At 40.0% G+C, this 15,253-nt stretch overlaps 1 protein-coding gene across 1 annotated transcript; it reads left to right on the top strand.

The window, feature by feature from the left end:
* LOC110261286 (zinc finger protein 345-like) lies at positions 1,507–14,936 on the top strand. Its single transcript, XM_021097243.1, has 5 exons — positions 1,507–1,644; positions 2,466–2,690; positions 4,811–4,937; positions 5,457–5,552; positions 9,591–14,936. Exons 2-5 carry the CDS (start codon positions 2,637–2,639, stop codon positions 11,888–11,890), a joined length of 2,577 nt encoding a protein of 858 aa, XP_020952902.1. The 5' UTR covers positions 1,507–1,644; positions 2,466–2,636; the 3' UTR covers positions 11,891–14,936.

The raw sequence follows: 15,253 nt of genomic DNA, 5'->3' as shown, positions 1-15,253 counted from the left end.
AAATTTTACCCCTAAGTTCATGTAGGAAGCAAGGTTGTCCCCTTTCCCCAAATATTTTCAATATTGTACAAGAAAATTATTCTATGCAATTAGACAAGGAGAGTAAATAAAATAAAAGACAAATTGGGCAGGAAGAAAAAAATAAGAAAAGAAGAAACTGAAATGTAAAAAAATGGGCTAATATATTTAACAGATACCCCACCAAGGAAGATAGAATCTGAGCATATAGCTATATGGAAAGATAAGCCCCATGATCTTTCAAAAGAGAAATGCAAATTAAAACTGCAATTACATACCACTACATGCCTCTTAGAACAGCCAGAGTTGAGAACACTGACAATATCAAATGCTGTGGTGGATGTGGAGCCATGAGAACTCTCATTGCCACTTGGAATCCAAAAAAGAAAAAAAAGTCTTCACTGGAAGAGAGATTGGAAATTTTTACAGTATTAAACATATTATAGACTCTAGCAATTGTTGTCCTTGATGTTTACTGAACAGAGTGTAAATCATATTTGCACACAAAATAATGTGCATGGATATTTATAGCAAATCTGTCCTAAAATCAAAACCTGGAAGTAAAAAAGATGTGCTTTCAGTAGGTAAATTGATAAGTATTTTATGGTATATTCTGGGAATGGAATGCTATTCAGCACTAAATGTTTAAACCTATCAAGATATAAAATACATTGATTGTCATTATATATATATATGGCTAAGTGAAAGAAAACAATCTGAAAATGCTACAAAACTATGATTTTAACAAGATGACATTTTGTAGGCTAATGTAGAAGACAAGAAGAAATACCAGTATTTGCCTGTGATTGGCAAATGTGGGGCTATGGGTATTCTGAGTCTAGATGATTTTCAGGATAATAAAATTAATCTGCTTAATATTGTAATGATTGATGCATGCTATTATACATTAACCTGGACTTATAGAAAGCATATCCCTAAAGGTGAAAGGAAAGAAACTGTGGCGTTTAAATATTTAATATCACTCTAGATTCATCGATGTTAAGAAATGTACCACTCTGGTGGGGATGATGGTAAGGGATTCCTGTGTGAGAGTGTATATAGGAAAACTCTTTACCGTACTCTCATTTGCTGTGAATATAAACCATTTGTTAAAAAAAAACAAAAAACAAAAAAAACAAACTTAAAAATGCTTTTGTATTGGCACATGCAACTTAATATTTTAAAAATTCTGTGATCTTAAATAATATGATCAAAATGGATGTGTTTCTCATTAATTTTCCCTTATTTATTACAGTTGGTAGGTTTGAGAAAATACAACTGCAGGGGGGCAGAGAAAACAAATGGTAGCCCATAATTCAAAAAAATAGAAACAAATAATGTACAATGTTGAGCAACAACAACAACGATATTCTCATGTGTTCATTCACTTGTAATGTGACATGAATTAAGAGAACACAGTTAAGGTTGTTGATTAATAAGTGTACATTGATGGCATCATACACAATAGGTTTTGTCCCTTCTCAGTGCCCAAATGTAACCCATCCTCCATTGTGGTCTTCGGCTTCTTTGCCAAGAGTGCTTCAGTGGAAAGCACTTCAAGCCCCTGGTCTCTGAAGATGGAAGCACCCTCACCTGCAGACAACTGGTCCCACTGCACAATATTCTGTGAGTACAGGTGGTATAGGGAGGGAAGAAGGTGAAAAGACCTAAGGACTCAGGGTAAATTTGGGGAAGATTTCTGAGAGAAAAGCCTTTCAGAGCCCCCATGTGAGTCCTGACAATCACACACCTCAAAGGTCCCCTTCCCCAAATTTTTATGCATTAGGCAGTGACAGGACAACCCCCATTCCAGGAAGAGCCCCTCCCCAGGGAATCAGGCTGAAGGAACCTGTCTTTCCAGAAGTTCCAGCCCCAAATTCCCACACACTCTCAGAGGTCAGGTGTGCTGGGTGTGATATCTCTAGTACCATAACCATGAATACAGGTATTGTAGAAGAGACAGCCCCAAGATGGACTCTGTTAAATTTGTCATTTGGGGGCGCCACCACACACCTGGAGATGCAGATTCTTAAAGTGGACAGCTTCTCTTATTCACTGTAAATCTCCAGAAAAAATAAGTTAGGCACAGAGTTTTTCTTCTGGTTTCCCCTTAGGGGCAGAAGACCAGTATGAATAAACATCCTCACCTGACCCCTTCCCACAGCACCTGTTTATTGGTCTGGGGGAACATCAGTGGTCTTTTAAATAGGTGCTCCAGGTGATTCTGAGCTGAGGCCAGGGTTAAATACATAGGCTTTTGGTATGTTTCAGAGAGGTGAGCCAAGGTTTTCATGCAAGGAGAGGCAGCAGTGTCTGCTGTGTTTTTGCTTGCAAGGGAAAGTCAGTGCAGGCCACCCAGTCCATGTTAGGAGACTGCTGGGACATCTATGTGAGGAAAGACCTTGTGTGGACAACAGAGAAAACTAAGCAGTGTGGTCTCCATGTAGGAGGAGATTGTTCCTAGACCTGTCTTGAGGCAAAGCGCTGGAGAAGTGGCCTTTTCAGCATTTCCATATCTTTCCACCTGCGAATGTTTTGGGAGCCAATGAAGGATCTTTGTTGATACCATTTGAAGGTATATAATCAAGATTTTGATGTGATTTCTCAACATAACACCGATGAGAAAAGGAATTGGGCAGGAGGAAGAGGAGGAGGAAATGGCAGATTCCAAGGTAATGTTTCTGTTTGCTTCAGAAGCTTGTGCCTGCTTTTCCTCTTAAAATACCTTGGATTGAGACCTCGAAAAACTCATTCTCTATTTGGTGTGATCCTGCTTAGTGAAGTTTTTTTCCAAGTACTTCTCTCCTGTCTCCCCATTTATTCTTTAGATAGTCAAGAGCCATATTTTTTAAAATTTTTTAATTTTAATTTTTTGTCTTTGCTAGGGTCACACTCTTGGCATATGGAGGTTCCCAGGCTAGGGGTCAAATCAGAGCTGTAGCTGCCAGACTATGCCTGAGCCACAGCAACGTGGGATCTGAGCTTCCTCTGTGACCTACACCACAGCTCAGCAATGCTGGATACTTAACCCACTGAGCAAGGCCAGGGATTGAACCTGCAACCTCATGGTTCCTAGTCAGATTCATTAACCACCGAGCCAGTATGGGAGCTCCAAGAGCTATATTTTAGAGATAATTCTCCTTTGTACCATCTTTCCTCAATAGACTGCCTCAGGGCTTCTTATACAGAATGAAAAATTCTCAAAATGAATTAATGATTTGTAAGTATTGGTAATACTCCCTTTGTGAGAGATGAACCCAGGAATGCATGGTGGATATAGAGTTGGGTTTGGGCTATTTAGGTAAGAGAGATATAATGTAGTGTTAAGCTTATATTTGGATCATTATCAGCTTTCTGGATAGGATTTCAAAAATATACCTCTAAATACCAACTTAGTGGTCTTGGATGCCTCAGAGTTCTAGAAACAAAACAAGCAAAAATGTTGGGTAGTCTCTTTCCTATATTGATAAAGATACCTTACTATTTATTTATTATTTCATTATTTTTTTGGAAAGCTTTACAAGTTAAATGCACTGTTTGAGGCACACAAGCAGTGATATTTTTTCTGGCTTTGTGCTTCATTTCCCGATGCCTTACTCTTGATGCTTACCACTGCAGGTGATTTCTAGGTTTGATGATTCCATTCTCCTCCACACTCCTGTCACAGACATGCTCATCTTTATCCCCACTTTTTTTATTTCCCAAAAAGTTTACAAGAATACTATGACTGACCTATGTTTCTGTTCAGTTTTATGTAAATCTAGCATAGCGGAAATGTGAAAGATTCAAAGAAATAAAAGACTCATGTCCAAGTGTTTTCAATTATTATACATGAATATTAATAGAAACACTAAGTGTATTTGATACCAAAGACCTGAATGTTTTCTTCAACATCACTTTAAATATGTAAAAAGAGCTCACTTAACTATGTGTACATGAAATGGCAAAATAAATGATCACTTTGCCTTTTTGCTTTCTACTATTTTTCAGTTCCAGAGACTGCTATAAAGCTTCACTCAGAATGTCTCTGTGAATCAGGATGTGTTCATTTTACAGAAATTTTATCTCAAGTAAAGTGGAGTAGAACCAATGCTAATTTTTAATGAATGTTTGATGCAATATTACAAAGTGAGAGTCATCTTTTCTTAAATAATTCACATGGTTTATTCAAATATGTGAAAAATTGTATAAAGACTATATAGTAATATTCAGAAAGGATGTACTTCTTATGGTTCCTATTAAATGTGTAGAATCTGTAAAACATTTTCAGTTCAAAATGAACTGTGTATTTGTCCCTTTGCCTACTCTATATGAAATTTTGGTTCATGGACCAAAGGATTTGGCCTCACTAGTTATGATCTGACGCCATTCCAGAACTCCTGAATCAGAATTTACATTTTTTTACAATATCCCCTGTTTGATTATATACCAATGAGAAATGGAAAAATACACCTCGATCACATCATGACATTTCATCTTAGAAATGCACACGATTTGTCCTGTATGATAGAAGGACCATGCTGAAAAATGCCCATGCCCATGGCTGTGGCATCAGGTTATGATTTGTCTACCACAGAATTCTCATCTCTAGAGTGGTTTGATGGATCATTAGTCATTCATTTGCTTGGAGTTAGACATCTGGTTGTGAATCTTACTGTTTCCACGTTTCTTTCCCCAGATGAACGCATAGACTCTCCTAAATGTGACCTGTTCTCTTAACTCTGAGTTTTCCTCTTGGGTCACAAGCTGCCCTGTTCCCATGGGCCCTTGGGAAATGTCCTTTTTATTTCAGGGACTGTTGACATTCCAGGATGTGGCCATTGATTTCTCTCAAGAGGAGTGGGAATGCCTGGACCTAGGTCACCGGAAATTGTACAGGGATGTGATGTTGGAGACCTATGGGAACCTGGTCTCCTTGGGTGAGGATCACTTCCTTGCGTAGCTCCTTATCCACCCAGAGGGTTTTGGTTCCTTCGTTAGTGGAACATCTGCTGGAACCTACTTCCAACCAAGAGTTTCAGATCCCTGTGTTGGGGAAAAAGAAAAAGGAAAAGGCATCGTAACTTGAGAAACAAAGGCTTTGGGATGATTCACCATGATCCTAATTTTCCTCTTTCTTAAGGTAATCTGCTTCTTTCACTCTCACTTAGTGGTAATTGTAGCAGTTGAGAGAGAGAGAGAAAACACTGCTTCCCACCTCTTCAAATGGGATTTCCACGGGTGTTTTTGATGCGGTATTACTTGGGTAGTGTATCCCAGGGTCATATTTTTCACTGTTGCCTAATGGAGTAGAGGTGCTTTCAATGCACTATCTGGAGCAATCCTTCTCTAGACATTTTGAACATTCTACAGTGCCTTCTCTTGTCACCTGAGCACAGTATTGGATTGGAAATGGGAGGTTTTCCAGCTAAACTTTGGTTGCCTTTTTGAACGAACAGGTCTTGTTGACTCTAAGCCAGACGTGGTCATCTTTTTGGAGCAAATGAAGGATCCCTGGAGTGTGACCAGAGTGGAGGCAAGAGCCATGCACCCAGGTATGTGATTGTGGGTGAAGCCATGACACAGAGGAGAGGTGCAAAGACCAGAGAGATTTTCAGAGCTTGTAGTGTGGCATGGGAAGATCTGCTTCACTAGAATTGTTTGTGTGTGTTTGAGGGGGCTACGTTTGTTCCTTTGCTGGTGTAGAGGGACATGTGCTACCTGATTGTTCACTCTTAAATCCTCCATGTGTTCTCCTTTAGTTCCTGTGATTATCTTTCTCATTCTCCATGAGAGTGTAAATCCTTGTCTCAGAGGTCACATTCTGATCAGGGCCTATCAAATCATCCAGGATTTTAGATTGAAAAGAGCTAAGATGAGTTCCTTGGATGAGCGTATGGTAGGTAAGAAGTGAGTTAGATAATTCATAGGCAGCCTTGATTGATGAAAATATTCTATTTATAAAGAAAGGATGAGTTCAGGTCAAAAACCACAGGTAGGTATTTCATTTATCTTCTTCAACGTGTTTTTGTAGTATCATATGTTTGAATCTGAAAGACTTTGTTTATATATCAGTGATTATATATTTGTCAGTATTCAGGTTTCTATTTCATTTTAAAGTTTTGTACATTTTTATTATAAAATATGAACTATGGACTTGATCCTGTGTCTCTATTGTCTAGAATTGGTTACTAACATATCAGGTTTCTCCAGTCTCTTTTAAATGCTCATTCTCTGTAGCTTTAAGGGTAAGGGTTGCTCGCCAACTGTTGGGAAGCAGCAGCTGCTCCAGGGTGGATGCTAGAACTGGGGCAGTTGGTGGTTTGCCTCCTGAGAGCAGTCTCAGGGGATAAGGCTGTAGTGGTGCATCCTGCCTCTTCCCCCCAGCACCCACGAACAGTGGTGGCTGGCCTCCAAGCCCCCAAACAGATTCCCTCAGCCGACAGGCTCCAATGTGGACACTCTAGCCTCCAGTCCCTCCTGGCTGTCTCCTTGTGAACCATCCCAGTTTTTCCCCAAGGTAGCCAGTTTCATCTGTCTGTCCCCACCGGATTTCGAGAGGTGGAGTTTCTGTTCCCCAATATGAACTGCACTGATCTCCAGATGTGGCATTTCCATCACCGAGCCTATGTTTGGGGAATGCTGGGTGGTGACACTGACCATTTGTAGATGCCTGTTGCCATTGCAACTGCTTCAGCCCTCTTGCTGTGTTCTCCTCCAACACCCTAAGTTTCTTCCTCCGTCCTGGCTGATCTCCTGACTGGTGGGGGGCATTCCCAGGGTGCAGGAGCATTTCCCACTTTACATCTCCCTCCTTTGGGTGCAGGTCCTGTCCCTCTTCATTTCTCTGTCTCCCTTTGTCTTGTTTCTTTTGTCCTACCCAGTTCTGTGAAGGTTCTCTGGCTCTCTCAGAATCCTGGAGTCTTGTGTCAGCATTCAGCAAATATTCGGTGCCAACGGTTCCACATGTAGATGGATTCCCAATGTATTTGTGGGAGTAGGTGAACTTCATGTCCCACTCCCCCACCCCCTTCTGTGCTCCATGACCCCACCCCATTCCATTTTATTTTCCTTGCCAGGAAAATGCACAGCATAAAATTTACCATGTTACACTCTTTTAACTTTAGAGTCCAGGGTGTGAATTATGTTCCTGTGTGTGTGGGTCAACCGTCTCCTTAATTATCCCCCCTGAACAACTGCCTGAATACTCGTAATACAAATAGTCCATTATTGTGCAGTACTCCAAGCCCCTGATCATTCCCATTCCAATGTGTTCCCTTGTGCGTTTGACTCTTTTAGGTGACTCACATTTCTGAAATCATGTACCATCTGTCCCTTTGTGAGTCTTTCATCCCACCTCACTTGCCCAAAGTTTTTTTCATGGCTGATGATGTACAAAGTTCAACTTTTCATAGCTAAATAATAATCCCTTGCATCATGATGATAAACTTCCTGTAGCTCCCACGTGTCTGTGAACATTGGCTACCTCTTCTATTGTTGGTTTTGTGCAGAATGCTAAATGGAACTTGGGGTTCAGACTTCTCCTGCCCACGTCTTTTGGGGACCTTTGTGTATGTATTCAGATGAGGGATGTCAGGATCCTGTCATCTAAGAATGTTTTTAATGTCTCCCATGATGTATTGTTTTTTATAATGGTTCTATACTCTTGATTTTCTTTAAGAAAGCAAAAATATTCCAGTGTCTTCATATGATTGCTATCATACATGCATGTGTTACATGATTAACTACATGTGTGTTTCTGTGTCATCACACCTCTGAAGTTGTACTTTCTTCATGAGATGAGTTTTGGATGTGTCATGTTTTTGGCTAAGGCACATACATTTTTGAAGGAGCTTTATGCTTCTTGCCAAAAGGGTCATTGGGACTTTGAGATTGCTTTGAAAGGGATCGATCAGCCCCTACCCTCTGGACCATGAGTGATCTTAAATGTTCCTGTCCAGAAAAGGGATGTATGTTTTTTTTTCCACACTCTCTACAGCATTTGTTAGTTGTAGATATTTTTTTCTTTGTCTTTTTGCTATTTCTTGGGCCGCTCTCGCGGCATATGGAGGTTCCCAGGCTAGGGGTCGAATTGGAGCTGTAGCCACCGGCCTACGCCAGAGCCACAGCAACGCGGGATCCGAGCCACATCTGCAACCTACACCACAGCTCACGGCAATGCCGAATCGTTAACCCACTGAGCAAGGGCAGGGACTGAACCCGCAACCTCATGGTTCCTAGTCGGATTCGTTAACCACTGTGCCACGACGGGAACTCCGGATGCATGTTTTTTAATGTATTCTCTCCTTAGTTCCTAATGTACTAATAACATTCTCATTATAGAAATCATTTACTGCCTTCATTCATTAACTCCTCGTATTGGTTCTCTTTGATGAGCGTATTCATGAAAACATAGTCTTAATATGCTTCCTGGCAGTCCTGTTAGTGTATAGGAACACAAGTCATATTTGTTTGCTTATGTATTTTGAGTTTTGCACAGTTTGTTCCTGATTTCTCTGCTGATGAGTTCTTTCATTTGGATGCTTAAGATGTTTATATTTACTTTTTTCATTGTGGAAAGAGATCTTTTACTCTCTCCTTTCTTGTTTGGATGATATTGTTTTTTCCCCTGCTTGATTGTCTTGTGTAGGAAATTCAGTATTCGGTTGCCTCAAAGTTGTGAGCATATGCATTTTGGACCTTTTTTGAATATAGAGAAAAAGCTTACACTCTTCCCTTATTAAAGAGAAAAACTCATCTTTAGACCTGTGGTCTTTATTACCTTCTGATATTTTGTCCATTCCACCTTTGAGTTTTTTCATAGTGAGAGAATAAGTGCATGGTTTATTTGTGTGTGTTATTTGATAATTGTGTGGTATGACCTTCCACCTGTGTGTTTCCTCTCAATACTTAAAAAAAATGTGTTGAAACACCTTTGAATTCTCCAAAACATGCTGAATAGTTCATGATGCATAATAAGCTTCATGTGCATCTACATTAATTTTTCTCCCATTTTATTAAAGAGATTTTCATTACTATACATGGCATACCGGCTAAGAGTTTTGGCTCTGTGTGTATTTCTGTTTTAAAAAGTTCATAATGTCCTTGGCTTTAGTATTGGGTGAGTACTGGTCTCATAGAAAGGGCTTGATGATTACGCATCTCTTCACACTTTGGAAATGGTTGTTGAGAATGGGTGTTAACTTTTCCTGAAATGTTGCCAGAATTATAGAGTTAATTCCTCAAGACCAGAGTATTACTTTGTTGGGAATTGTTATAAATTTATTTTTCAGTCTGAAGAGTTGAGGGTTTGTTGTGATTTTTTGTATTCCTTTATTCTACTGTGTATGTGGTTAGGGCCTTTCTAGAAACTCATGCCTTTTTGAAGGCATCCACTTTGTCCTTATATTCCTAGGGAATATCTCTGAATTTATATATATAAGGTGCATCTTACTTCACTTCAGATTATACTTGAATATTGTCATTTTTATTCTTCATCCTATATGAGGTATCCCCACAGTCTTCTAAAAGTGTTTAGTGCATTGCCTGAGAAGAGTTTGTGAAATAATTGAATTTTGGGTATTATCTTTCAGCTGTCTCCTTGCAGGACAGCGAGATTTTGAGGCGAAAGGAGCCCAGCATGGAAGATGTATTCCCAAAAGGGCATCTGGCAAAATACGAAAGATTTCAACTTGGAAATGTATATTTAATGAACCCCTGGGAGTACACAAGGGGACATGCAGGGCAGAAACAATGCCATGGTGGACTTTACCCAAATGAGACAGTTTCTGGTAACACAAACAGTACTGTGCTTAGAAATCAAGGATATGACTCAACTTTGGCAAGTCACCAGTATAAGTCATCAACATTCGCAAAAACCTATGTTTGTCAACAAAGACCCACATCAAGTTTTGAAACATACAAGTTCTCTAAGCGGAAATTGGAACGTCTGGAAAGTCACCTAGACTCTATTGCAAACACTCCTTCAAACCATTGTGAACGTAAGCCTCCCTTAAAGGTTCACTCAAATGTGTCTGAAAAACAGGAATGGAACAAGGAAGAACAAACATCACAGTATAATGAAGGTGAGGGATCCTTTGGAACGGGTCTATTAGTCTTCAACCAACCGATATTTTCTGCATGTTCCAAAGAGCATAATCAAAGGGGATTTACCCAACCAATAGTGTGTAATACCTATGGCGGAAGAGGTAATGTGGGAGAGCTTGGGCTGTGTATAAAAACAAGTGACGTCTTAACCAAGAGCTCTGCTTCCAATAGAGACAATTGTAAGTATAATGGAAGGGGAAGAGATTCACGCAATGCATCTGGGCATGATGTTGACCAAGACTCAAGGCTTATGAGCCATCCGGGACCCCAGGTTTCAGAGCCCAATTGTCGAAGTACGAAACGAAGGAGTGTCTCTTATCAAAGTTCAGATCTTATTGTAGGTAAGTGTTTTCAGGTTGGAGAAAAGACTCCTAGGGAATATAGTAACATGTTTAACAGGTCATTAAAACTTGGTGAACATCAGAGAGTTCACAGTAGGCAGAAACATTATGAATATAATAAATGTGGGATAGTTTTGAATGAGTCACCTGCTCTAGGTAGACATATGAAAATCCACACTGGAGGGAAAGCATCCAAGTGTAGAGAATGTGGCAAAGCCTTTAAACATAGCTCCCTCCTTACTCAACATCAGAGAATTCATACTGGAGAGAAACCTTATACATGTGAAGAATGTGGAAAAGCCTTTAAACAGAGATCACATCTGAGTGTACATCAGCGAATTCATACTGGAGAGAAACCTTATACATGTGAAGAATGTGGAAAAGCCTTTAAACAGAGATCACATCTGAGTGTACATCAGCGAATTCACACTGGAGAGAAACCTTATCAATGTGAGGCTTGTGGAAAAGCCTTTAAACGGAGATCACATCTTAGTAGACATCAGCGAATTCATACTGGGGAGACACCCTATCAATGTAAGGAATGTGGAAAAGTCTTTAATTGGAGCTCACATCTTAAACAACATCAGAAAATTCATACTGGAGTGAAGGTTTACAAATGTACAGAATGTGGCAAAGCCTTCCTTTACAGGTCAAGCCTGATTCAGCATAAGCGAATTCATACTGGAGAGAAACCTTATCAATGTGAGGCTTGTGGAAAAGCCTTTAATTGGAAGTCAAGTCTTACTCAACATCAGCAAATTCATACTGGAGTGAAGGTTTACAAATGTACAGAATGTGGCAAAGCCTTCTTTTACAGGTCAACTCTGAGTCAACATAAGCGAATTCATACTGGAGAGAAACATCAATGTAAGGAATGTGGAAAAGCCTTTAATCGTTACTCAAATCTTGCTCGACATCAGCATATTCATTCTGGAGAGATACCATATCAGTGTAAGGAATGTGGAAGAACATTTAATCAGAGCTCAAGTCTTAAAAAACATCAGCTAATTCATACTGGGTTGAAGCTGTACCAATGTATAGAATGTGGCAAACCTTTCAATTCCAGGTCAAGTCTTACTCGACATCATCAAATTCATACTGGAGAAAAACCTTATAAATGTGGAGAATGTGGAAAAGCCTTTAAACAGAGATCACATCTTAGTGCACATCAGCGAATTCATACTGGAGAGAAACCTTATCAATGTAAGGAATGTGGAAAAGCCTTTAATATGAGCTCAAGTCTTAAGGAACATCAGCAAATTCATACTGGAGTGAAGCTTTACAAATGTATAGAATGTGGCAATGCCTTCATTTCAAGGTCAACTCTGACTCGACATCAGCGAATTCATACTGGAGAGAAACCTTATCAATGTGAGGCATGTGGAAAAGCCTTTAAACAGAAGTCAAGTCTTAATCAACATCAGGAAATTCATACTGGAGTGTAACTTTACAAATGTACAGAATGTGGTAAAGCTATGAATTCCAGGTCAACTCTGCCTTGGCATCAGCAAATTCATACTGGAGAAAAAACTTATACATGTGAACATGTGGAAAAGCCTTTAAACAGAGATCACATCTTAGTGGACATCAGCGAATTCATTCTGGAGGCAAACCATATCAATGCATGGAATGTGGAAAAGCCTTTCATCAGAGCTCAAGTCTCAGTTTACATCAGCAAATTCACAGTGGATCAAAACTATACAAATGTACAGAATGTGGCAAAGCTTTCAATTCCAGGTCAAAAGTTACTCAACATCAGCGAATTCACACTGGAGAAAAACCTTATACATGTGAAGAATGTGGAAAAGGTTTTTAATGGGGATCACAACTTAAGGTACATGAGCAAATTCATCCCAGAGGGTAACCTCATCAATATACGGAATATGGAAAATCCTTGAATGAGTGCTGAAGTCTTAGTTTCCATCAGTGAATTCATAGTGGATTGAAACTTAGCACATGGACAGCTTTTGTCCAAGCCATTAATTATGGGTAATACTTACCCAGCATCTGTGAATACATACCAGAAAGAAACCATCTCAGTGTAAAGAAAGTGGGAAAGCCTTTCAATGGAGATCACATCTTAGTGTACATCTTCCAATTCACACTGGAGAGAAGGCTTAAATATGCAAGGAATGTGGAAAAGCCTTTCATCAGAATGCATGTCTTAGTAAATATCAGCAAGTTCATACTGGAATGAAACATTATGTATGTACAAAATGTGGCAAAGCTTTCAATTCCAGGTCAACACTTACTCACCATCAGGGAATGCATAGTGGAGGGCATACTTTTCAATGTAAGGAATGAGGAAAAGCCTTTACTCAGAGCTCAAATCTTACTATACCTCAGCGAGTTCACACTGGAGAGAAACCCTGTCACTCAAGGAATGTGGCAAAGCCTTTCAAGGGCACTCAAGTCTTCATGTAGTGCAGCAGGTTCATAGTGGAAGGAAATCTAGTAAATGTAAGGAATGTGGGAAAGCCCTTCATCTGAGATCAAACCTTAGAAACCATCAGCATATGGATACAGGAATGAAACCTCACATGTGTGCCGAAGGTGGCAAAGCTTTCCATTACAGGGCAATGCTTACACCACATCAGGTAATTCTTACTGGAGAGAATCCTTTTCAGTGTAAGCAAAGAGGACAATCTTTTCATCAGAGCTCCACTCCCAGTATACATCAGCAAATATGCACTGGAAAGAAATGGTAAAAATGTAAAGAATGTGGCAAATCTTTCTGTTGGCTGCAGGCTTACTCAACATTAGAGGGTTCATACTTCAGAGAAAACCTATCCATGTACATACAGAATGTGGCAAAGCCTCGTAACCTCTTCCCAACCTTACCAAACATCAGCAGATTCACACTGGAGAGAAAGATTAATAATACATAGTATTTGGCAAAACCTTTACACACCGACCCATTCTGACTACACATTGGCAAATTCATACTGCAAAAAAACCATATGAAAGAGCAGTATGTGGTGAAGGCTTTCTCAAGTCCTCACATCTTACATGACAGGAGATATCAGAGAATTCACATGGCAGAGAAGCCATATATTCAGAGATTGTGGCACAATTTGGAAGATTGTTCTTAGCTTACTTGACATCCATGAATTCATACTGAAGAGAAACCTTCACAATGTAAGGAGAGTGCTTGAAGCCTTTATCTGTCATTCAAGCTTAATTTACCACCAGAGAATTCATCGTGTGAAAATATCATACACATGTAAAGAATGTGGAAAGCCTTTTCATAGACTTTCAGATCTTATTCCACATCACAAAATTCAAACTGCATAGAAGCCTTACAAATGGACCTAATGTAGTAAGGCTTTTCATTGTGCTTCCAAAGGTTCCCCACATGAGCAAACTCACCCTGGAGAGAAAACGTTCAGAGGTAAGGAATATGCCAAAGCCATTAATCAGAGCTCTGACCTAGCTGGACACCAGAGAATACATACTGGAGAGAATCCCTACAAATGTAGTAAGTGAGGAACATGGTTTCTCCAAAAGAGATAGTGATGAACACACCAGGGAGTTCACCCTGGAAAGTTACTTGAGTGATGTAAAAATATAGGAAAATACTTAATGAAAAGTCCAATCTAAAGGAATTTATCCTGGAAAGCCCTCAGTCCATAACTCATTTCTGGACTCGCTCTAAAGCAGAAGAGCATAGAAAGCAGTCAGTAGTGCAAAGACCTAGAAATTGCTGTTTGCAGAGATCACAAGATAAAAGGGGTGATATCTGGATGGGAACAAGAACTATCGATGCATCCTCATTGATGTCAACATTAATTGAGTTTCCTTGAAGGCCCAAAGGAGTGCAATGGAGCTCTCAATGTTCGGCATGCTATGCTTCTTGTTCCATGTGTGGGTGATTGTATGGTTTGGATGGTTCCTGCCTCAAAGATAAGAGAAGCCCTTCTCCATGAGGTGGGCATCATTTCCCTTCACTTCCCCATGAGATGACTCAGGACGCCACCGTGAACATGGACATCGAGGTGTCTGTCATTGATTCCCAACACCCCCGTCAGTCACCATGATGTGTGTTCAGGAACTGCCATTCCCTGTGGTCAGGTTGGCAGTGGTGGGTTTCCAGCGTTCAGTAGTTCTGTGCCCTGCTTCCTAAGCATGAGTTGGTGACAGTTCATTCAGATCCTGATGTGTCTTTCCAATAGCAGCAGCCAGAGGTCGTGAGTGTTTGTGGACACGGTTGAAATGAAGACATCTTCAGTGATAGCCAAGAACTGTGTAGGTGTCCCTTCCTGGAAAAGTCCTAATTAAATAGCTCCATGTGAACTAAAGGATTAGCCTCTGTTTGGTCAGCCACTGAGATCACAATCCTCCGATGGTTATATGAGAGGCGGAGAATGTTTCTGAAGGTTTGTTGTCAGGATTTTGATCAAGGATCACACAGTGGTTTGTAACAGGTTTTTTTTTTTTTAAACTCTATGTTTAATTAAGACATGTTAGTTAATAAAGCATGGTGGTTTTTAACTGTGAAAGGTGAAGTGTAATGAAGGAGGGGTTATCCGCCACCATCAAGAACTTGGTACACCTTATTTAAATGTGTAGGGAACAGATTGTGACCCTAAACTCTTTGGTAGCACAGTGAGATGCCATCTCTAGCAGTCGCTTTTCTTACTGGCCTAAGACCTCAAACTATGTGTTAATATGTATTTAATAATTGGTGTATCTCATATTTTCTTGCTTTCTGTCCCTATTGGGGTACGGTGGTGATTTGAATACACATTCATCTCATTGCCGGGTGGTTCCTTGACCTGCTCCATGCTCTTGCTGCATTAGTTTGGTGT

Source organism: Sus scrofa, chromosome 6 (assembly GCF_000003025.6).
Source record: "Sus scrofa isolate TJ Tabasco breed Duroc chromosome 6, Sscrofa11.1, whole genome shotgun sequence".
NCBI classification, from domain to species: Eukaryota; Metazoa; Chordata; class Mammalia; order Artiodactyla; family Suidae; genus Sus; species Sus scrofa.
This window is presented reverse-complemented; position numbering and strand designations above follow the sequence as displayed.